General features: G+C 45.7%; 3 protein-coding genes across 3 annotated transcripts in view; 2 read left to right on the top strand and 1 right to left on the bottom strand.

The window, feature by feature from the left end:
- Positions 1–21,798, top strand: part of LOC121273703 (zinc finger protein 229-like) — a 1,112,939-nt gene that overhangs the window by 396,755 nt on the left and 694,386 nt on the right. The window lies entirely within an intron of this gene.
- LOC121273708 (zinc finger protein 239-like) lies at positions 3,149–7,228 on the bottom strand. Its single transcript, XM_041180869.1, has 2 exons — positions 7,113–7,228; positions 3,149–6,279 (listed from the first exon to the last, which is right to left on the bottom strand). Exon 2 carries the CDS (start codon positions 5,923–5,925, stop codon positions 5,203–5,205), a length of 723 nt encoding a protein of 240 aa, XP_041036803.1. The 5' UTR covers positions 5,926–6,279; positions 7,113–7,228; the 3' UTR covers positions 3,149–5,202.
- Positions 20,030–20,816, top strand: LOC121273719 (zinc finger protein 664-like). The gene has a single exon (XM_041180882.1). The coding sequence runs from the start codon at positions 20,298–20,300 to the stop codon at positions 20,802–20,804; it is 507 nt and encodes a 168-aa protein (XP_041036816.1). The 5' UTR covers positions 20,030–20,297; the 3' UTR covers positions 20,805–20,816.

Consider the following 21,798-nt stretch of genomic DNA (forward strand, 5'->3'; position numbering starts at 1 on the left):
CTCTTTCAGTTCCAGATACTGTAATGTAGCTTTAAGAAAATAAAACTGGTGTTCAAGTCAGGAAGGGGTCAGAGCACCAGGTGTTCCAGGACACCCTGTTTAGATACAAGTTATAGTTCACAGTTAGTAGGGATTCCAAGCTGACTGGCTCAATGTGTTGTGGCGAAATGAGGAACACTTCTCCCATTGGTCAAATCACAAATATTTGTTTAAGAAGTTGTTAGTTTTGTTGAACAGCTGCACCAACATGGGTTAAATGTTACAAAGTTACCTTCAAAAAGGTCTATTTGGTACCTCGAGTCCATGCTGACTCTCTGTAGAGCAATCCAGTCAGTCCCATTCCCCCTCTATATCCCCGTATCCCTGCAGGTTTATTGCCTTCAAGTGACCAATTTTCTTTTGAAATTGTTCATCATCTCTGATTGCACCACCTCATAGGCAGCGAGTTGCAGGTCATTCTCAATTGCTGTGTAAAAAAAACTTCTTCCTCACATTCCCCCCCACATCTCTCACTTAAAACCTTCAACCTGTGTCCCCTCGTCCTTGACGGGAACAGCTTTTCTTTGCCCAGCTGATGTAAACCTGTCATAATCTTGTACACCTCTATCAAATCTCCCCTCAACTTCCTTTGCTCCAAGGAGAACAGTCCCAGCCAGATCAAAGAAACAAGATATGTTCAGGCCTGGAATAAAATGGGAATGTTTACAATTCTACTGGGCAATGAAGGAATTGGAATAACTCACCTTGGGTGTAGTTGAAAGGATTTGATCAATCTGGTAACCATGTAGATTCTAGTGAAATTCAGGGAAGTGCAGACAAGCTGAATAAGTCGATAGCTTTCTCTCGGAAATGTTTATATCATTTGCCTCTGAACCCTTTTTTAAAAGAAAACCATAGTTGAAATCCTGGCCACTACCTGAAATATCGGGACCGCACAGAGTGAGATCAGCAAAGCTCTTGAGGCAGATCCACCGCCACCACCACCGCCTCCACCTCCACAAACACACAAACCCCCAACCCCCCCACTGACCCCATTATCCCCATGAATTTTAGATAAGATAACATGAAAGTCAAAAAGTGTCTGGCATGCTATTGGGATACCAGTGTACGTGCAGATGTGATTTGCTAGATGTTAAGCAACTAATAGAAGGAAATTCATGGTGAAATACATGGAAGAGTCCCAAACATACACAGCGACTTGACAAACTGTATGACATGGAATGGCTAATGTGGCCAGAGGAATGAGACAACATTTTGATGTGATCAAGGCACTGACACACGCTCCAGAGAGAAACTGACTTTAAAACAGTCAGGATAGAATTAAAGACACCAGTCATGGTGAAAAGTGAATAAAACTAAACTGAAAGGAATAAAAAATTATGGATTGGGACAATTAGGGGCTTGGGAAAAATAATAGAGTGACAACTCTCCACAAGTTGGTCAGGGGTAGGGAGAGAGCTGGAGAATCTTTTAAATCCAGGCTTGATCTGCTGCTTGAAGCCTCTGTCCTGATGTACGAGTAACTGAGAACTCACAGCACTCCTACAGGAGAAGAAAAGGTCGAGTAGATGTTACCCCAGGTGGGGCCAGAACAGAACTGGAAAATAATGGAGTGAAATTGAGTGGGGGTGTCGGAGAGAGAGTTCTCCTCCCTTCAAGATGTCCACAGTAAGAATCCTGGAGGACCTCCTACTTCGGGTTTTCTTGCTAATTAGTGAACATTAATAATTAATAACTCTGACTGGCTGTGCAATTATTTTAAATTTGATTGTTACACTTCTCCTGTTTTTATTCCTGTTGTGATTACTCTCTGGGTGAGGATGGTTGACAGGTGACAGGATGGGTAATTGTGGTTTGGGTCTTCATTGACCAAATGTTTTATTAATCCGAAAGGTGTAAAAGAGGCCAAACTTCAACAGAAATCTGGCAGAACTGAGAACAGATGACTTGCTATGTCACCTGGGATGAAACATTTAAGTTATGAAGAGAGGTTGGATAGACTTGGGTTGTTTTTGTTGGAGCAGAGAAGACTGAGGGGTGACCTGATCGAGGTGGACAAGATTATGAGGGGCATGGACAAGGTAGGTAGGGAGCAGCTGTTCCCCTGAGTTGAAGGGTCAGTCACGAGGGGGCATAAGTTCAAGGTGAGGGGCAGGAGGTTTATGGGGCATGTGAGAAAAAGCCTTTTTACCAGAGGGTGGTGACGGTGTGGAATGCGCTGCCTGGGAGGGTGGTGGAGGTGGGTTGCCTCACATCCTTTAAAAAGTACCTGGATGAGCACTTGGCACGTCATAACATTCAAGGGCCTAGTGCTGGTAAATGGGGTTAGGTAGGTAGGTCAGGTGTTTCTCACGTGTCGGTGCAGACTCAATGGGCCAAATGGTCTCTTCTGCACTGATTGATTCTGTGAACAGGCAGATGAACAGATCCCAGAGGACAGAGAAAACAAAAGTGCCTTGAATCCTAGACGACACCTGGGTGTCAAAGCCACCATGTTTTCACTGCTTGGCATGGGAATGCTGACTCCCTGTACCGGGGACGGAGCGTGGGAAGCCAATTGGTCGAGAGTTTGATGTGGCTTGGGCGGGTACAGATGGTTCAATGACAGGTTTTGTAATTGGTCCGTTCAAATGTTAGCTCGGCAATGATTGGGTTAAATCAGTCTCCATAGACTTTGTGATGTAAAAAAGTATCAGAAGGGATTCCCCGAGCACAGAGATTTGTAGAGGTTTTACATTTGCATTGACTGGTGCCATGGCATCTGGGGCAGACCAGGGAGCATTTACGTGGAGATGGTGCTTCTACCCAGAGTGTAATGGTAATGCTGCTGCACTTTGATACTACTGCTCAGACATGAGCATGTGTCAGGTCTTATTTACACTGAATAAAATCTAACCACTGTTACCAATAAGGGTTATCACTGTGAATCATTTCAGACTTTGGGAAAGGGGAATAAAGGGTTAATTGACTTCCTGAACCCCATTTTCTAACATTGCTGTGTCAAAAATAAATTCTCATTTTTCCCTCTGGCTCCTTTGCCAATTACCTTAGAGGGACTCACTTTCTGTTAAAGAGCCTGCCAACGCCTCTCACCCACTTTCCCTGAAGTGCAGAAATCTAATCATGAAAAGCCCAGAAAAATCAAATATTTTTACTGATAAAAGTTTATTAATGAAACAGAACATGGTTAAAAAAACAGAAAATTACTTGAGGATGAAAGCCAACCAGAGTAAAATGATGTGCACAATATTCTGAACAGAAATGCTTTCTCTTCAATTCATCTGTTCCCTGTTTGCTGCCCTCTTTGTGGAACATCTCCACTCAGTCCACAAGCATGACCCTAACCTTCCAGTTGCTGCCATTATAATTCACCACGTTGCTCTCATGCTCACATTTCTGTCCTCGGCCTGCTGCAATGTTCCCGAGAAGCCCAACACAAGCTGGAAGAGCAGCACCTCATCCTCCGATGAGGCACTTTACAGCCTTCTGGACTCAACATTGAGTTCAACAACTTCAGACCAGCAACTCTGTCCTCCATTTGGCACTATTTTTTGCGGCTGCGTTTGCTGCCAATGTGGGGCGTGCTCAGTTGTACTGCTTCACGCAGTGACATCATTGTGAGTGACGGAGATCAGAACTCTAATCATTCCCCCAGCCTCAGTGTGATACTCATCCTCTCCAGTTCGTTTCTCCCTGTTTTTAAACCAATTAACAATGCTAGAGAGTGGATTTTGCACCCAGAAAGGGCTATTTCATTGAGAACAAAATCTAATACCCATTTTCCCCTCGGTCTCTTCCTTTAGCCTTATCTTTTTCCATGGCGTATTTTCAGTTCTATTATATACAAATCCTGGCAGCTCGCTCATCGATACTTGAAACATTTTACTGTTCTCTGCACTAAGTTTTTTTAACATAGAGTCAAGTACAATCCACTGTTTTCTCTTACACAATCTGTAACGAACGTAGTTTTGTTAACAATAACCACGGAAATGTGTGGTTTTACTTTCCAATGCTTTTAACCGGACAGCGTTTACTCCAGATGCATCCGGCCAATGACGTCATTGGTGTTGCGCGCTCACACGAACAAGTGCACATGTGCAGACGGGTATCAGTGGCGATCTTATGTGGCCATCTTGCGTTGACAGGAAACACTGTGTTTCTCTACCAAGTGCTAGTCTGCATTTTGTTTCCATGAATTTTGCTTTCAGACAGAGCTGTTCCTTATTCTGCCATTAACACTTACCCTGTACCAATACTTTGTTTCTTTAATACAACCATTACCTCTCCTTTTGTCTTTTGTTGCTTATTTTGGTCATTTAATCTCGCCTGCCCTCTAACCAATCCCTGACATGCCTTGTGCTCCACTGGACACTCCCTGCTTTCTCAACACCATCAAACCCATCACATTCCTCCCTCTCTTTACTTCTGAAGAAGAGTTATGTTGGAATCGAAACATTAATTCTGTTTCTTTCTCTTCACAGATACTTTTAGAGCAGCCGGGTTTCTCTAGCACTGTCTGTATTCATTTTAGATCTGCCTGTAGTGGTGGGAAAAACATAATATACTGTCCAAGCTTTTAATTTGGCATCATCAGGACATTTCACAAGAAAACCAATGTGAGGGGAAAATAACAACTGTCAGTCACCATCAATTGGTGTATTGTCCTTGGTAATATCGCTACCAATCAGAGTCCGCTTGCCAACCAATCAGCACTCTCTTCTCACACAGTATAAATTGTTGTTTTCTGCTTATATTGGTATTCTTGCGAAGTGTCCTGATGAGTGCAAGGTGAAAAGCTTTGACATGTCTCTTTTCTCAGCAACACTCAAGTTCTATACTACCAAATGACTATTTACTATCCAGAATAAAATAAATGTATTCCATCAGCTTTTGCAGATCATTTCAGTGGAAATGTGCACTCCCAGGCTCAAAGAGCATCAGCCACTGGAAGCAAAGTCGTGAGACCGGCCAGTCCAGCAGAAAGAAACCTTCCGACCCTCCCACTTCACCAAGTGTCAGAATGAACATGGTTCAGTCCTGGATGTGATTAACAGCAGCAATAACAGCAGAATCCAACCCCGGTAATCACTTGTGAACTCTCTGGTGTATCAGCAGATTTGATGACTGAGTGAATCTCCCACACTCGGAGCAGGTGAACGGTCTCTCCTCAATTTGAACTCTCTGCTGCCTCAGCAGGGCAGATTAAACAGTGAATCCACTCCCACGCTCAGAACAGATGAACAGTCTCTCCCCAGTATGAACTCTCTGGTGTGTCCGCAGGTTGGATATTTGACTGAATCCCTTCCCACATTCAGAGCAGGTGAACGGCTTTTCCCCAGTGTGAACTCGCTGGTGAGTCAGCAGCGTGGATAGATGAGTGAATCCCTTCCCACACTCAGCGCAGATAAATGGTCTCTCCCCGGTGTGAACTCGCTGGTGAGTCAGCAGGTTGGATGATTCACTGAATCGTTTCCCACACTCAGAACAGGTGAATGGTCTCTCCCCGGTGTGAACTCGCTGGTGTGTCAGCAGGTGGGATAACTGAGTAAATCCCTTTTCACACTCGGGGCAAGTGAACGGCCTTTTCCCAGAGTGAACTCGTTGATGTGTTCGTAGGTTGGATGAATCACTGAATCTCTTCCCACACTCAGAGCAGGTGAACGGCCTCTCCCTGGTGTGAACTCGCTGGTGTGTCAGCAGGTGAGATAACTGAGTGAATCCCTTACCACAGTCGGAGCAGGTGAACGGCCTTTTCCCAGTATGAACTCGCTGATGTGTCCGCAGGTTGGATGAATGAGTGAATCCTTTCCCACACACAGTGCAGGTGAATGGCCTCTCCCCAGTGTGACTGCGTCGATGTGTTTCCAATTCAGATGGGGATCTGAATCCCTTCCCACAGTCCCCACATTTCCAAGGTTTCTCCATGGTGCGGGTGTCCTTGTGTCTTTCAAGGTTCGACGATCAGTTGAAGTTTCCTCCACACACAGGACATATGCATACGTATGTGAATGGTCAAATGTTTTACTAGACTGAGTAACTGGTGAAAGCTCTTTCCACATTCATTGCACTGGAATACTCTCAGTCAGGTGTGGGGGTCTTGGTGCTATCTTGGTCAGACAGATGTTTAAAATCTCCACAAGCAGGTAGGACAGAGAAACATCTCTCCTTCTAGATTCAAAGGCTGATAATATTCAGGTTCAATGAATCAAATGACTCTGAGATCCTGAAGCGACGTTTGGTTTTGAGATTTCTGTCTGCAAATTCTCCTCTTCTGATAACCTGTAAAAGGAGATTAGATAAATTATCACTGTTGCAACAGGATAAAAACTCAGAACAGACAATTTTAGTTTCTGTGGAACTTGTGTGCTCTCCATTCTCACTTTGACGTACCTAATATGCACCCAATAGTCCTGCACTAAAAATGTGCGTAATACAAAGTAGTCTATTACATGATTAGAGGTACAATGGGGTGTGAGGGAGAAATTTATTTTGGCAGTGAGTGGTGATGACCTGGAACTCGTTGCTTACGAGGGTGGTGGAAGAGGAGGTGATCAATGATTTCAAAATGAAATTGGATGAGCGCTTTAAGGAAATAAACCTCCAGGGGAATGGGGATATAGAGGGGAATGAGACTGACTGGATTGTTCTACAGAGAATCGGCATGGACTCAAATTATCGAATGGACTCCTTCTGTGCCGTGATGACTCTGACTGGAAATATATAATGCAGCTACAGTGCTATATTACAAGACTAGAAATCAGAAAACATTAGATTTAAATTACCAGAAATAATATATCTACGATGCACCATATAACAACACTAGACACATTTCTGCCCTAAATTAATTTCCCTTAAATGTCAGTCATTTCCTGGGGGAACCACCCCTTTCATTGTGAACATTAGGAAAGAGACCATCCTTTTAGCCAGACAAATAAATGTGTCAAGCTGAGGGAGCAAAGGATGTCTAACAGAGAGAAACCTGGGCCAACCTTTCCAGAGTCTGCACCCTCCCTGGATTCACTTCATTTCCCTTCAGTTCCTGCAAGTCAACAATTTATCCCCAGACTGAGAAAAGAAATGGAAAGGGGGAGAAAAGAAAGTGGTTTACTCACAGACGTTGAACACAGGAGGAAGTTTTAGTCTGTGTGAAGCTCAATCGGCATTCGCACAAAGCCCGCGCTCTGATTGGCTGGAGGACCAGAATCCTTCCGGTCCTCCAACTCCTCCCATTGGTCAATTTCTCGCATGAAGACAATGGGGCAGCGACGGCCTTCGTGGGCCCGGGATACCCTTTGACCCCCATGACGAGCTGAGCGGTTGGCGAATGGGAAACGCTATTCTCCACACATGCGCAGCTTCCCTTCTACCTCGGACATGCGCAGTTCCGGGGCGCCTGCCCGCGCTACGGATGGAGCAGTTTCCCCAGCGCGCGGGATTGTGGGAGCCGCGGCTGCCACTACCCATTCTGGGCCCCGTCTCCAAATTCCTGGAACTGAGATGGAAAGTGGGGGTGGGGGGCGCAGTGACATCACCCTGACACAAAGTACATGTGGGTAGTCACTGGATTTGATTGTGATGCCCCCTTAACAAAACAGTTTGTTAACTTCAGGTGTAAAGATTTCGACACCTTGGTAACGTATTGGAGAGGGCAAGAGGTGAGTGGGAGACTGAAGCCGAGAGTCAGCACCTTCAGGGGAGGAGAATTAGGAAAAATCAGGAGGAGGATAGTAGCATGAATTAGTGCCTCAATCAGTCGGGAGGAGGGAGTGTGCGGAAGACAGAGATTTTGAGTTTGAGAGGGAGAAACATGTTCAGTGTAAACCACAATTATTAATTCTGAATTTCGCTCCAGTACCAACAGTGATGATTTGATGACGTCAACCCTCTTGCACCCATTCTTACTCTGAAAGTTCTTCATAAAGTCAGCCCTCAGCCTTCTCTTTTCCAGGGAAAAAGTTCCCAGCCTGTTCAATCCATCCTGTAACTGAAACACTCTCAGTTCTAGGATCATCCTTGTGAATCTTTCTTGCACTTTCTCGAGTTCCTCTGTGCCTTTTTAAAAATAATGGGCACCCGGAACAGTTCACAATATTACAAGCATGGTCTAACCAATGCTCGATACAGTTTAAGCTGAATTCTCTGCTTTTCAGTACTATTTCCGGAAATGAGCCCCATATATGGGCCCCACAATTCAGGAAGGATGTCAAGGCCTTGGAATGGGTGCAGGGATTTAGTACAGGGACAGGAATAAGGAACTTCAGTTATGTGAACACAGTGGAGAGGCCGGGGTTGTTCCCATTAGAGCAGTGAAAGGTCAGAGGTGATTTGATAGAGTTGTTCAAGAACATGAATGGTTTACATCGAGTAAATAAACAGAAACTTTCCATTGGCAAAAGGGTCATTGACCAAAGGACACATATTTAAGATGATTGACATTTGAGCCAGAGGGGAAATGAGGAAGATAAATCTTTACACAGTGAGGTGTTGTGATCCGGAATGCACTGCCTGAAAGGCTGGAAGAAGCAGATTCAATAAAGGGAATTGGATAAATCCTGGAAGGGAACTAGTTTGCAGGGCTCATGGGGAAAGGGCAGGACAGTGGGCCTAATTGAGTCACTCTTTCAAAGAGCCAGCACAGGCACGATGGGCCGAATAGCCTCCTTCTGTGCTGTGAGATTCTGTGATGACAGATAAATAAATATGTCTGTAATACATACAGTGATGTCAATATTGTCTGGAATTCTTCTTGTGACATTTCAGAATTTTATCCATTTACTTCCAGTTTAGTTTCAGACAAAGAGAACAAAAGCAAATCACTTTCAGTACATTGAGCAGCCCCGATGTCTGTTCTCAGCCAGCATTACACAGGGGGAAAAGGGCTGGATCAGACCAGCAAGTCAAGGTACCCTCTTTAAATGGCCACTTCCCACAATGGATTCAGTGGCCTCTGAAGGGAAGCAGCCTCGGTCCACACTGGGAGTTCCTGCCCCACCAGTCAGCTGGCTAGTGCTGGCTCAGGCTCCTGCTGGACGATCTGCCTGTGAGGATAGGAGTGTGTCAGTTTAAAAAGAAACCTGCATTTATATAGCACCTTCGGGCATCTCAATGTGTTTCACTGCCGATTAAGCTGTTTCTGAAGTGCAGACACTACAGGAAACGTGGCAGCCAATGTGTGCACAGCAAGATCCCACAGACAGCAATGTGATGATGACCACATCATCTGTTTTTACTGATGTTGGTTGAGGGATAAATATCTGGCCCCAGGACACAGGGAGTGAACTCCTCCCCCTCCTGCTCTCCTTCCAATTGTGACCATTCAGTCTTGGACATCCACCTGAGAGGACAGATGGGGCCCTTGGGTGAATGTCTCACTCGAAAGATCCTCCCTCTGACAGGATGGCTGTTCCTCAGTACTGGCACTGGGAGTGTGGGCCTTGGATTATGGGGATTCGAGTCTTTGGAGTGAGGATTGGAACCCCCACCTCCTGACGGTGCTACCCACCATCATGCCGTGTTGAATAGAATCAGTGAGCCATTCAGCCCATTGTGTCTGTTCCAGCTCTCTGCAAGAGCAACTCACCCAGAGTCACTCCCCCCACCTTTCCCCATAACTCTGCCAATTTCTGCTCTTCAGAAAATGAACCAATTCTCTGCTGAAAACCATGAGTGAATCAGCCTCCACCAGCCCCTCAGACACTGTATTCCGGATCCAAACCACTCGCTGTGGAATAAAGTTTCTCCTCCTGTTGCCATTGCTTCTTTTTCCGATCATCTTAAACCAATGTCACCCGGGTCTCGCTCCTTCCATCCATTGGAAGTTTCTATCTGCTCTGTCCAGACCCTTCATGATTTTAATACCTCGATCAAATCTCCTTCCAATTTTATCTTCTCCAAGGATAACAGTCCCAGCTTCTCCAATCTATCCACATCACTGAAGTTCCTCATCCCTGGGACCGTTCTCGTGAATCTTTTCCACACCCTCTGTAAAGCCTTCATATCCTTCCTAATCTGTGGCACCCAGAACTGGACACAATGCTTCAATGGAGCCCGAATCATTACTTCATACAGGTTTCTCATAACGTCCCTGGTTTTGTATTCAAAGCCCCTGTTTATAAACCCGCAGGATCCCGTTTGCTTTATTAACCGTGCTCCCTACATACCCTGTCACCTTCAGTGATTTGTGCCCCTATACCCACAGCTCCCTCTGCTCTTGCACCCCCTTTAGAATCGGACCATTTATTATCAATTGTCTCTCTCTGTTTTTCCGTCCATTTGGATTAATGAAATACTTGAGCGGAAGTAATTGTGAGTTTAGTTTGGTGATAACATGGATCAAACACACACACACACACACACACACATACCAGGCAGACACCTCAATACTTGTGGGAAGGTGAGTGTAAGATTGACATGTCAGCTCCTGAATGGACGGCAGGGTGGCAGGAAAACTTGGGGAGTGCGGCATGAGAATAAATCCCTTTTGGAATAAATATCAGACGGGCTGAGGGGTTTAAAGGTGAGAGAAGATATTAAAGAGGCGTTTGTACATGGGCCAGGTGCAGAGGGTGAGAAACATCCTGAAGAGACTGATGAGCAGGAGAGACAGATGATAACAACTCATCTCACCCGCTCCACAGCTTCAACACACCCACTTTCTCCACATGGGTGTACCTGTAGAGTTCACAGTGTGAGGTCTCCACAAAACCCCACGATTCTGTTGCTGTTCTGAAAGTGTCCTGGGGTTCGATAGAAAACACGGTGATGGGATTTTAAACACAGAACACCTTTCTCACCGCAGGGAAATTTAAGTCTGGTAAAATGTCTCTTTTCCAGGGTGGCTCCTCAGGTCAGTGAGCTCCCGAGATGGCGTCTGAGAGGATTTTCTAAACCAGATTTGGAGGTGACTCAATTTGCCCCTGTTCTCCTTTTCTGTTATTTACAGATTTTGCGACTGCTCCCTCTGTTTTCTTTAGCCTCCAATATTTCTTTCTGGGTTATTCGTCTATTTCTGTCTGAGCTTTTGACACAGTTCTGGTCCCTTCAGGAAATCTGAGCCCATCAAATACAGAAACAAGACATAGGTAGTGTGATGGGAAATGTTCAGAACTGGACTAGTTTTCTTCAATAGAGAAATTCTGCTGCCCGTCTCCCAACTCACACTCAATCCTGTTCACTTATCACCCCCTGTGGTCACTGATCAACATTGGCTCCCATTCAAGCAATGCCTCCATTTTAAAATTCTCCTCCTTGGGCCCAATTTTACCTCTGTAAAAGTGAATGGGTTGTTGATTGAGCTAAATTCAGGCCGATTCTTTTCAAATCCCTCCACAGCCTCCTTTTTTTCAAATCACCACATGGTCACACACACTCTCCCCATCTCTGTAATCTTCTCCATCCCTGCAACCATCCAAGATATCTGTGCTCCACTAATTCTGGCCTCTTCAGTATCCCCGGTTACAATTGCACAACCACTGAGGGCCGTGTCTTCAGTTGCCTGGGCCCCATGCTCTGGAATTCCCTCCCTAAACCACTCTGCCCCTCGATCTTTTTTGCTCCTTTAGGACTCTCCTTAAAACCTACCTCTCTGACCAAGCGACTGGTCATCTGAACTAATATCTCTTTATGTGGTTCGGTGTCAACTTCTGTTTGGTAATTGCACCTGTGAATCTCCCTGGGATGTTTAAAGGTGCTATATAAATGTAGGTTGTTTTTGTTGTAGTGTTTGAATTATTTTCAGGGGACGCCGGTATCGTTAAGCAGTCAAACACTTTCTTCTTGTGTCCAGAGAGAGCTACAGGAAGGCTGTTGACTATAATCGGCCATGAAAGGCTTTGTTCCACGTTTAAATATAGAGGAGTGGAGACATTGTTGCACCGGTCACTCAGAGCTGAACAGAAACCCATCTCTTTAAATACAGATACAGGGAAGAGGCTGAAATGAAATCTGTTCCTTTTAACCTGCACAAAAGCAGGAGGCTCAGATTCCCAGGCTGCAGGAGTCCACTGGGCCCATCGTGCCTCTGCCATCTCTTTGAAAGGACTCTCTGACTCATTCAAGTGCTCTGCTCCAACCCCACAGCCCTGCAAATTGTTGTCTTTCAAGTATTTACCCTTTGGAAAGATACTATTGAATCTGCTTTCAGGCAGATCAGAACAACTTGCTGCATCAAAAAATAAAATCTCATCTCCCCTTCTGGCTCCTTTGTTAATGACCTAAGAGGGACTCACTTTCTGTTAAAGAGCCTGCCAAACCCTCTCACCCACTTTCATAAATTGCAGAAATCTAATCATGAAAACTCCAGCAAAATCAAATATTTTACCAATAGAAGTTTATTAACGAAACAGAACATGGTTAAAAAAAACAGAAAATTACTTGAGGATTAAAGACAACCAGAGTAAAAGGATGTGCACAATGTTCTGGACCCAAATGGTTTCTCTTTAATTCATCTGTCCCCTGTTTGCTGCCCTCTTTGTGGAACACCTCCGCCCAGTCCACAAGCATGACCCTGACCTTCCAGTTGCTGCCATTATAATTCACCACCTTGCTCTCATGCTCACATTTCTGTCCTCGGCCTGCTGCAATGTTCCCGAGAAGCCCAACACAAGCTGGACGAACAGCACCTCATCCTCCGATGAGGCACTTTACAGCCTTCTGGACTCAACACTGAGTTCATCAACTTCAGACCATCAACTCTGTCCTCTGTTTTGATTCTTTTTTGCCAATTGCCAGTCTGCATCTTGTTTTCATATTTTTGCTTTCAGACAGAGCTGTCCTTTATTCTGCCATTAACACTTACTCTGGACCAATGCTTTGTTTCTTTACCACAATCATTACCTCTCCCTTTGCCTTTTGTCCCATGATATTTTTGTCATTTAATCTTACCCGCCCTCTAACCAATCCCTGACTTTCCCTTTTGTTCTATCTGACCCTCCCCCCTTTCTCCAAAGTATTCACCTCATCACATTTCCCCCTCTCCTTAGTTCTGGAGAAGAGTCATATTAGACTTGAAATGTTAGCTGTTTCTCCTTCTTCACAGATGTTGCCAGACCTGCTGAGTTTTCCTAAACTTCCTGTATTTATTTCAGATCTACCTGTCGTGGTAGGAAAAACACTATTTACTGTCCAGAACAAAATAAATTTCCTTCATCAGCTTTTGTGGATCATTTCAGTGGAAATGTGCACTCCCAGGCTCAAAGAACATCAGCCACTGGAAGCAAAGTCGTGAGACTTGCCAGTCCAGCAGAAAGAAACCCTCCGACCCTCCCACTTCACCAGGTGCCAGAATGAACATGGTTCTGTCCTGGATGTGATTAACAGCAGCAATAACAGCAGAAGCCAACCCCTGGAATCACTTGTGAACTCGCTGGTATCTTAGCCAGTGGGATGAGTGAGTGAATCACCTCCCACACAGGGAGCAGGTGGAAGGCCTCTGCCCAATGTGAACTCGCTGGTGTTTTTGCAGACCGGATGAATCACTGGATCCCTTCCCACACTGCAAGCAGGTGAACAGTCTCTTCCTGGTGTGAACTTGCCTGTTTCTGCAGGTTGGATGACTGAGTGAATCCCTTTCCTCACATACAGCAGGTGAACGGTCTCTCCCCGGTGTGAACTCGCTGGTGTCGCAGCAGGTTGGATGAATCACTGAATCCCTTCCCACACTGCAAGCAGGTGAATGGCCTCTTGCCAGTGTGAACTCCCTTGTGTTTATGCAGGTCTGATGAATCACTGAATCCTTTCCCACGCTCAGAGCAGATGAACGGCCCCTCCCTGCTGTATACTCGCTGGTGTGTCAGCAGGTTGGATAACTGACTGAATCCTTCCCCACACTCAGAGCAGGTGAACGGCCTCTCCCCTGCGTGACCTTGCATGTGCTTCTGCAGGTTGGATGAATGGCTGAATCCTTTCCCACAGTCAGAGCAATGGAATGGCCTCTCCCCTGTGTGAACTCGCTTGTGTTTTTTGCAGGTCGGATGAATTACTGAATCTCTTCCCACATTCAGAGCAGGTGAATGGCCTCTCCCCAGTGTGAACTCGCTGGCGTGACTGCAGATTGGATAACTGAGTGAATCCTTTCCCACACTCAGAGCAGGTGAACGGCCTCTCCCCAGTGTGAATTCTCTGGTGTCACAGCAGGTTGAATGAATCACTGAAACCCTTCCCACACTGGAAGCAGGTGAACGGTCTCTCCCCACTGTGAACTCCCTTGTGTGTCTGCAGGTCAGATGAATTACCGAATCCCTTCCCACATTCAGAGCAGGTGAATGGCCTCTCCCCAGTGTGAATTCGCTGGTGTGTCAGCAGCTTGGATGAGTGAGTGAATCCCTTCGCACACACAGAGCAGACAAATGGCATCTTCTCCCCAGTGTAAAATCATTGGTGTGACTGCAGGCTGGATAACTGTCTAAATCTGTTGCCACATTCAGTGCAGGTGAATGGCCACTTCCCAGTATGAACTCGCTGGTGCCTCTGCAGGTGGGAGAACTGAGTGAAACCCTTCCCACAGTCAGGGTAGGTGAAAGGCCTCTCCCCAGTGTGACTGCGCTGATGAGTTTCCAGCTGAGATGGGGCTTTGAATCCCTTCCCACAGTCAGAACAGATGAACGGCCTCTGCCCGGTCTGACTGCGTCGATGAGTTTCCAGCTTCGATGGGGAACAGAATCCCTTCCCACAGTCCCCCACATTCCCACGGTTTCTCCATGGTGCTCATGCCCTTGTATCTCTCCAGGTCCAACTTGGTGTGACTGCAGATTGGATAACTGAGTGAATCCTTTCCCACACTCAGAGCAGGTGAACGGCCTCTCCCCAGTGTGAATTCTCTGGTGTCACAGCAGGTTGAATTCACACTGGGGACAAGTTGAAGCCTTGCCCACACACAGAACATGTATAAGTCTCTCCTCACTGTGAATGGTGATGTTTTTTTCAGGCTGTGTAACTGGTCAAAGCTCTTTCCACAGTCAGTGCACTGGAACACTCTCACTTGGGTGTCTGTGTGTCTTGGTGTTTTTCCAGTCACACTGAGGCTTAAAACCTTTTGAAATAGACAGAACAGACAAACATTTCTCCTGCTTGGTTCAAAGAACCAATGATATTCAGGTCCCATTTAATCAAATGAGTTTGGCAGATCTTGATGTGACGTTTGGTTTGAGATTTCTGTCTGCAAATCTTCCCCTTCTAATATCCTGTAAAGGGAGTTTCCAAAAATCATCACTGTCAGTACAGGATAGAAATTCAGAGCAGGCAATTCTAATTTCTCATAGAGTCATAAAGGTCTACAGCACAGAAAAAGGCCCTTCGGCCCATCGCGTCTGCGCCGGTCAAACAAATACCTAACTATTCTAATCCCATTTTCCAGCACTCGGCTCATAGCCTTGTAAGTCATGGCATTGCAAGTGCACTCCAAATACTTCTTAAATGTTATGAGGGTTTCTTCCTCTACCACACCTTCAGGCAGTGAGTTCCAGATTCCCACCACTCTCTGAGTGAAAAAATTCTTCCTCACATCCCCTCTAAACCACCTGCCCCTTACCTTAAATCTAAGCCCTCTAGTTATTGATCCCTCCGCCAAGGGGAAAAGTTCCTTCCTGTCTACCCTATCTATGCCTCTCATAATTTTATACACCTCAATCATGTCCCCCCTCAAACTCCTCTGCTCCAGGGAAAATAACCCCAGTTTATCCAATCTCTCCTCACAACTAAAACTCTCCAGTCCAGGCAACATCCTGGTAAATCTCTTCTGCACTCTCTCTCGTGCAATCACATCCTTCCTTTAATGCAGATTCCAGAACAGCATGCAATACTCTAGCTGTGGCCTAACCAGCATTTTATACAGTTCCAGCATAACCTCCCTGCTCTTATATTCTCTGCCTTGGCTAACAAAGGCAAGTATCCCATGTGCCTTCTTACCCACCATATTCACTGTCCCGCTACCTTAAGGGACCGGTGGACATGCACACCAAGGTCCCTCTGATCCTTGGTACTTCCCAGGGTCCTACCATTCATCGTGTATTCCTGTGCCTTGTTTGTCCTGCACAAGTGTATCACCTCACACTTATCCGGATTAAATTCCATTTGCCACTGATCAGCCCATCTGACCAGCCCGTCTATATCCTCCTGTAATCTAAGGCTATCCTCCTCACTAGTTACCACCCCAACAATTTTCATGTTATCCACGAACTTACTGATCAGCCCTCCTACATTCAAGCGTAAATCGTTTATATATATATCACAAACTGCAAGGGACCCAGCATCAATCCCTGTGAAACCCCACTGGACACAGGTATCCAGTCACAAAAACATCCCTCATCCATCACCCTTTGCTTCCTGCCACTCAACCAACTCTGGATCCAATTTGCCAAATTGCCTTGGATCCCATGGGCTCTTACCTTTGTTATCAGTCCCCCATGCGGTACCTTATCAAAAGCCTTGCTGAAGTCCAAGTAGACTATGCCAAGTGCATTGCCCTCATTTACACACCTGGTCACCTCTTCGAAAAATTCAATCAAATTGGTCAGACATGACTTCCCCTTAACAAAACCATGCTGACTGTCCTTGATTAATCCCTGCCTCTCCAAGTGTGGATTAATTCTGTTCCTCAGAATTGCTTCCAATAGTTTCCTCACCACTGAGGTTAGACTGACTGGCCTGTAGTTTCCTGGTTTATCCCTTCCTCCCTTCTTGAATAACAGTACCCCATTGGCTGTCCTCCAGTCCTCTGGCACCTCTCCTGTGGTCAGAGTGGTATTGAAAATTATTGCCAGTGCCCCTGCTATCTCCTCCTTTGCCTCACTCAACAGTCTGGGATACATTTCATCTGGGCCTGGAGATTTATCTACTTTTAATCCTGTCAGACCACTTAGAACCTCCTCCCTTTCAATGCTCATTTCTTTAATTACATCACAGTTCTTCTGCCTCATTTCCATACCCACGTCGCCACTCTCACTTGTGAACAACGACATAAAGTATACATTTAGAACCCTACCAACATCGTCCAGCTTATACCACACTGTGCCCTTTCTTGTTCCCCAAAAGCTGCAAATCTCATTCCACACACCGTCCCTGTATTCGCACTCTGCTACACTCTCTCCATTCTACATCTAATCTACCCGGTATACACCCAATCATACTGTACTTAAAATGTATGGTACTCTATTACATGATTGGAGACACATGGGCTGTGAGCAAGAAAAGTATTTCAGCAGCGAGTTGTGATGACCTGGAACTCACTGTGTACGAGGGTGGTGGAAGCAGAGATGATCAATGATTTCAAAATGAAATTGGAAAGTCACTTGAAGAAAATAAACGTGCGCAGGAATGGGGATATAGAGGGGGAATGGGACTGACCGGATTGCTCTCCAGAGTCGGCAGGGACTTGAGTTGCTGAATTGACTCCTTTTGTGTCGTAATGAATATATGACGGGAAATATATAACATAGTTACAGTAATATATTACAAAACTAGAAATAGTCATTTGGTCATACAGAGGTTGAGCATTGCTGAAAAAAGAGACATGTTGAAGCTTTTTGTTTTGCACTCATTAGGACACTTTGCAAAAGGATAAATATAAGGGGAAAACAACAATTTATATTGCATATGAAGAGAGTGCTGATTGGTTGGCTAGTAGACTCTGATTGATAGAGATATTCTTGTGAAATGTCATGATGAGTGCAGGATGAAAAGCTTTGACATGTCTCTTTTTTCAGCAAAACTAGAAATAAGAATAAATGAACTTAATTACAGAACCATAAATAACATGCTAAAATATCCCCACCACAACATTAGACGCATCCATGTTCTCTGTTACTGTACTGTCCGGGGGGCAGATATCTTATGAAATAAAATAAGGGACAGTTCAACTGTGGGGCTGGGGGAGGGTAGTGGTGGGATGCTGGTGACCATGAGAGAGGGTTGAGGGCAGCTGTCTGTGTTTCAATATGAGAGGGGGTGGGGAGAAGGGTTCTTCAGACAATAATAGTGGGAGTGGTGGAGTTTAAAATCAACTAAAACTTACAACTTATCTTGTTCAGTCACAACATCATCATCTCTCTGCTGGCCAACTCACTCACTTACCGTCCCACTCAAACCACTCAAACTCACCCTGGAGGCTCCTGGGATCAGTTTCCCACAGGCTGGCCTAGAAATACAGGACTAAAGGCAAATTAAGGAGCAATCCCTTAAAATACAAGACAGTAAATCACCCGGAAATTGTCCCCTTAAATGTCAGCCATCTCTTGGGGAAACCACCCCTTTAATTGTGAACATTAGGAAAGAGACCATCCTTTTAGCCAGACAAATAAATGTATCAAGCTGAGGGAGCAAAGGATATCAATAGCTTTAAGAGAGAGAGAGACCTGGGCCAACCCTTCCAGAGTCCGCACCCTCCCTGGATTCACTTCCTTTCCCTTCAGTTCCTGCAAGTTAACAATTTGCCCACAGAATAAGAAAAGAAATGGAAAGGGGAAAACATTGATTTCCTCACAGATGTTGCCCAGAGGTGGAAGTTTCAGTCTGAAGCTCATTGTCCAACTTCCGCATTGTGACGTCCACAATGGAACTCTGCCTGAATCAGCCAATAGGAATCACTCTGCTGCGCGGTGACGTCCTCGGGATCCAAAACAAAAACACCTGGAAAAACTCAGCAGGTCTGGCAGCATCTGCGGAGAGGAGCACAGTTAACGTTTCGAGTTCGAATGACTCTTCAACAGAACCAGGGATCCAGTCTGCAGGCCAGGCGCGCGGAGACGGGAGCCCAACCCCCTCCCATTGTTACCCCTCCACCTCCTCGAGCCCAAGGTTTCCAGGCAACTGGCTCCGGCCCGAGCGAGAACCACTCGGGAGAGGGGAGGCTGCGCATGTGCGGCGGAGCCCGCCCCTTCCCTTCAGGCTGAGGAGCTGACCAATGGGGAAAGACGGAGGACCGGAAGGATTCTGGTCCTCCAGCCAATCAGAGCGCGGGCTTTGTGTGAATGAAGATTGAGTTTCACAGACGAAAACTTCCTCCTGTGTCCAACATCTGTGAGTAAAACACTTTCTTTTCTCCCCCTTTCCATTTCTTTTCTAGTTTTGTAATAAAGTGCTGTAGCTACATTATATATTTCCAGTCATAGAGTCATTATGGCACAGCTCGAGTCCGTGCAACTCTCTGGAGAGCAATCCAGTCAGTCTCATTCACCCTCAATATCTCCATCCTCTCTCCCAAAAGTTTCCTTAAAGTGCCCATCCAATTTCACTTTTAACTTATTGATCTTCTCTGCTTCCACCACCCCTTAGGCAGCAAGTTCCGGGTCATGACTGCGCGCTGACTACATTTTCATTCTGTTCTTTCACAGGGTCTGGATGTCACTGGTTAGGCCAGCATTTTAAATGCCCATCCCTAATTGCCCTTGAGAAGGTGGTGGTGAGAGACCGTCTTGAACCGCTGCAGCCCAAGTGGTGGAAGTACAGCCACATTGCCTTTAGTGAGGGATTTCCAAGATTTTGATCCAACAACAGAAAAGGACCAGTCAATATCTTTCCAAGTCAGAATGGTGAGTGGTTTGGAGGGGAACCTGCAAGTGGTGGTGGTGTTCCCATGCATCTGCTGCCCTTGTCCTACTAGGCGGTAAATAAAGTTCTTCTGCACATTCCCCTTGTATCTTAAGCAAGTGATACAGTGCAGTATATGACACATTTTTCATGCTTTAAAATAGACACATATGTGGTTAACCACCTGCTTGAAGATTTTCAGGTCTCTGTGCCCTGGAGAGGAAGCGGTGAGCACGAATCTGTCAATCAGCATGAATCAGGAGAATTGGGAGGTTGTATATTAGGTACAGCAGAGTGAGAATGGAGGGACAGTGTGTGGGACAAAGATTCACACCTTTTGAGGAATGACAGAAGAAAGAATGTTCCACATGAACTAGAATTCTCAGTTCTAAAATGTTATGATGTACTGATTTTTACAAACTCTTTTTTACATAATATCAAAAGGGGAGGATTTTCAGACAAAAATCTCAATACAAACATCATGTCAAGATCTGACAGAGTCGCTTAATTCATCAGAATGCGAATACTCTCAAGCTTTGAATCTGGAAGGAGAAATGTTTGTCTGTTCTGTCTGCTTCAAAAGATTTTAAACATTATTGTGACTGGAAAAGCACCAAGACAAACACACCTGAGTGAGAGTCTTCCAGTGCACTGACTGTGGAAAGTTAAACAGCCTGAAAAAACATCACAGTGCAGAGAGACTATATAAGTATTCCGTGTGTGTTCGAGGCTTCAACTGATTGTCAAACCTTGAGATTCACAAGGACAACCGCACGATGGAGAAACCATGGAAATGTGGAGACTGTGGGAAGCGCTACCGATTCCCGTCTGAACTGGAAATTCATCTTCGCATTCACACTGGGGAGAGGCCTTTCACCTGCTCCGAATGTGGGAAGGGATTCACTGGGTCATCCCACCTGCTGACACACCAGCGGGTTCACACCGGGGAGAGACCATTCACCTGTCCTGAGTGTGGGAAGGGATTCACTCAGTCACCCAACCTACTGACACACCAGCGAATCCACACTGGGGAGAGGCCGTTCACCTGTTCTGTGTGTGGGAACAAATTCAGTCAGTTATCCAGCCTGCAGACACACCAGCGAATTCACACTGGGGAGAGGCCATTCACCTGCTCTGCGTGTGGGAAAGAATTCACTCAGTTATCCAGCCTGCAGAAACACCAGAGAATTCATGCTGCGGAGGGGCCATTCACCTGCTCTGTGTGTGGGAAGGGATTTGTTCATTTATCCAGCCTGCGGAGACACCAGCGAGTTCATGAGTGATGCCAGGGGTTGGATTCTGCTGTTGATGCTGCTGTTAATCACATCCAGGACTGAACCGTGTTTATTCTGACACTTGGTGAAGTGGGAGGGTTGGAGGGTTTCTTTCTGCTGGACTGGCCGGTCTCACGACTTTGCTTCCAGTGATGATCTTTGAGCCTGGGAGTGCACGTTTCCATTGAATTGATCTGCAACGATGATGAAACACATTTGTTTTATCCTGGATGGTAAATTGTCTTTTTCCTACCACTACAGATAGATCTAACATTTGGCTCTGTTCCACTGAGTCCACAGCACAAGGCCAGGCCAGTCGGCTCAATTGGTTGGGTGTATTAGTGAGAGGCAGCATGGTTTTGTGAAGGGGAGGTCGTGTCTCACTAACTTGATCGAGTTTTTCGAGAAAGTGACAAAGATGATCGACGATGGAAGGGCCGTGGATGTTATATAAATGGATTTCAGTAAGGCCTTTGACAAGGTCCCTCATGGCAGACTGGTACAGAAGGTAAAGTCGCATGGGATCAGAGGTGAACTGGCAAGATGGATACAGAGTTGGCTTGGTCATAGAAGACAAACTAGGCTAATTAGTGAGTTTGCAGATGACACTAAGGTTGGAAGAGTTGCAGATAGTGAAGAGGATTGTCAAAGGATACAATTGGATATAGATCAGTTGAAGACTTGGGTGGAGAAATGGCAGATGGAGTTTAATCCAGACAAATGCGAGGTAATGCATTTTGGAAGGTTTAATACAGGCAGGAATTATGCAGTAAATGGCAGAACCCTTAGGTGCATCGACGGGCAGAGGGATCTGGGTGTACAGGTCCACAGGTCACTGAAAGTGGCAACGCAGGTGGATAAGGTAGTCAGGAAGGCATATGGCATGCTTGCCTTCATTGGCAGGGGCATTGAGTATAAAAGCTGGGAAGTCATGCTGCAGCTGTATAGAACCTTGGTTAGGCCACACTTGGAATATTGTGTGCAATTCTGGTCACCACATTAC

Source organism: Carcharodon carcharias, assembly GCF_017639515.1.
Source record: "Carcharodon carcharias isolate sCarCar2 chromosome 27 unlocalized genomic scaffold, sCarCar2.pri SUPER_27_unloc_1, whole genome shotgun sequence".
Taxonomy (NCBI): domain Eukaryota; kingdom Metazoa; phylum Chordata; class Chondrichthyes; order Lamniformes; family Lamnidae; genus Carcharodon; species Carcharodon carcharias.

Bases quoted from the DNA above. Each gene is read 5' to 3' on its own strand.
- LOC121273719 (XM_041180882.1), top strand. From the start codon at position 20,298: ATGGAGAAACCATGGAAATGTGGAGACTGTGGGAAGCGCTACCGATTC.
- LOC121273708 (XM_041180869.1), bottom strand. From the start codon at position 5,925: ATGGAGAAACCTTGGAAATGTGGGGACTGTGGGAAGGGATTCAGATCC.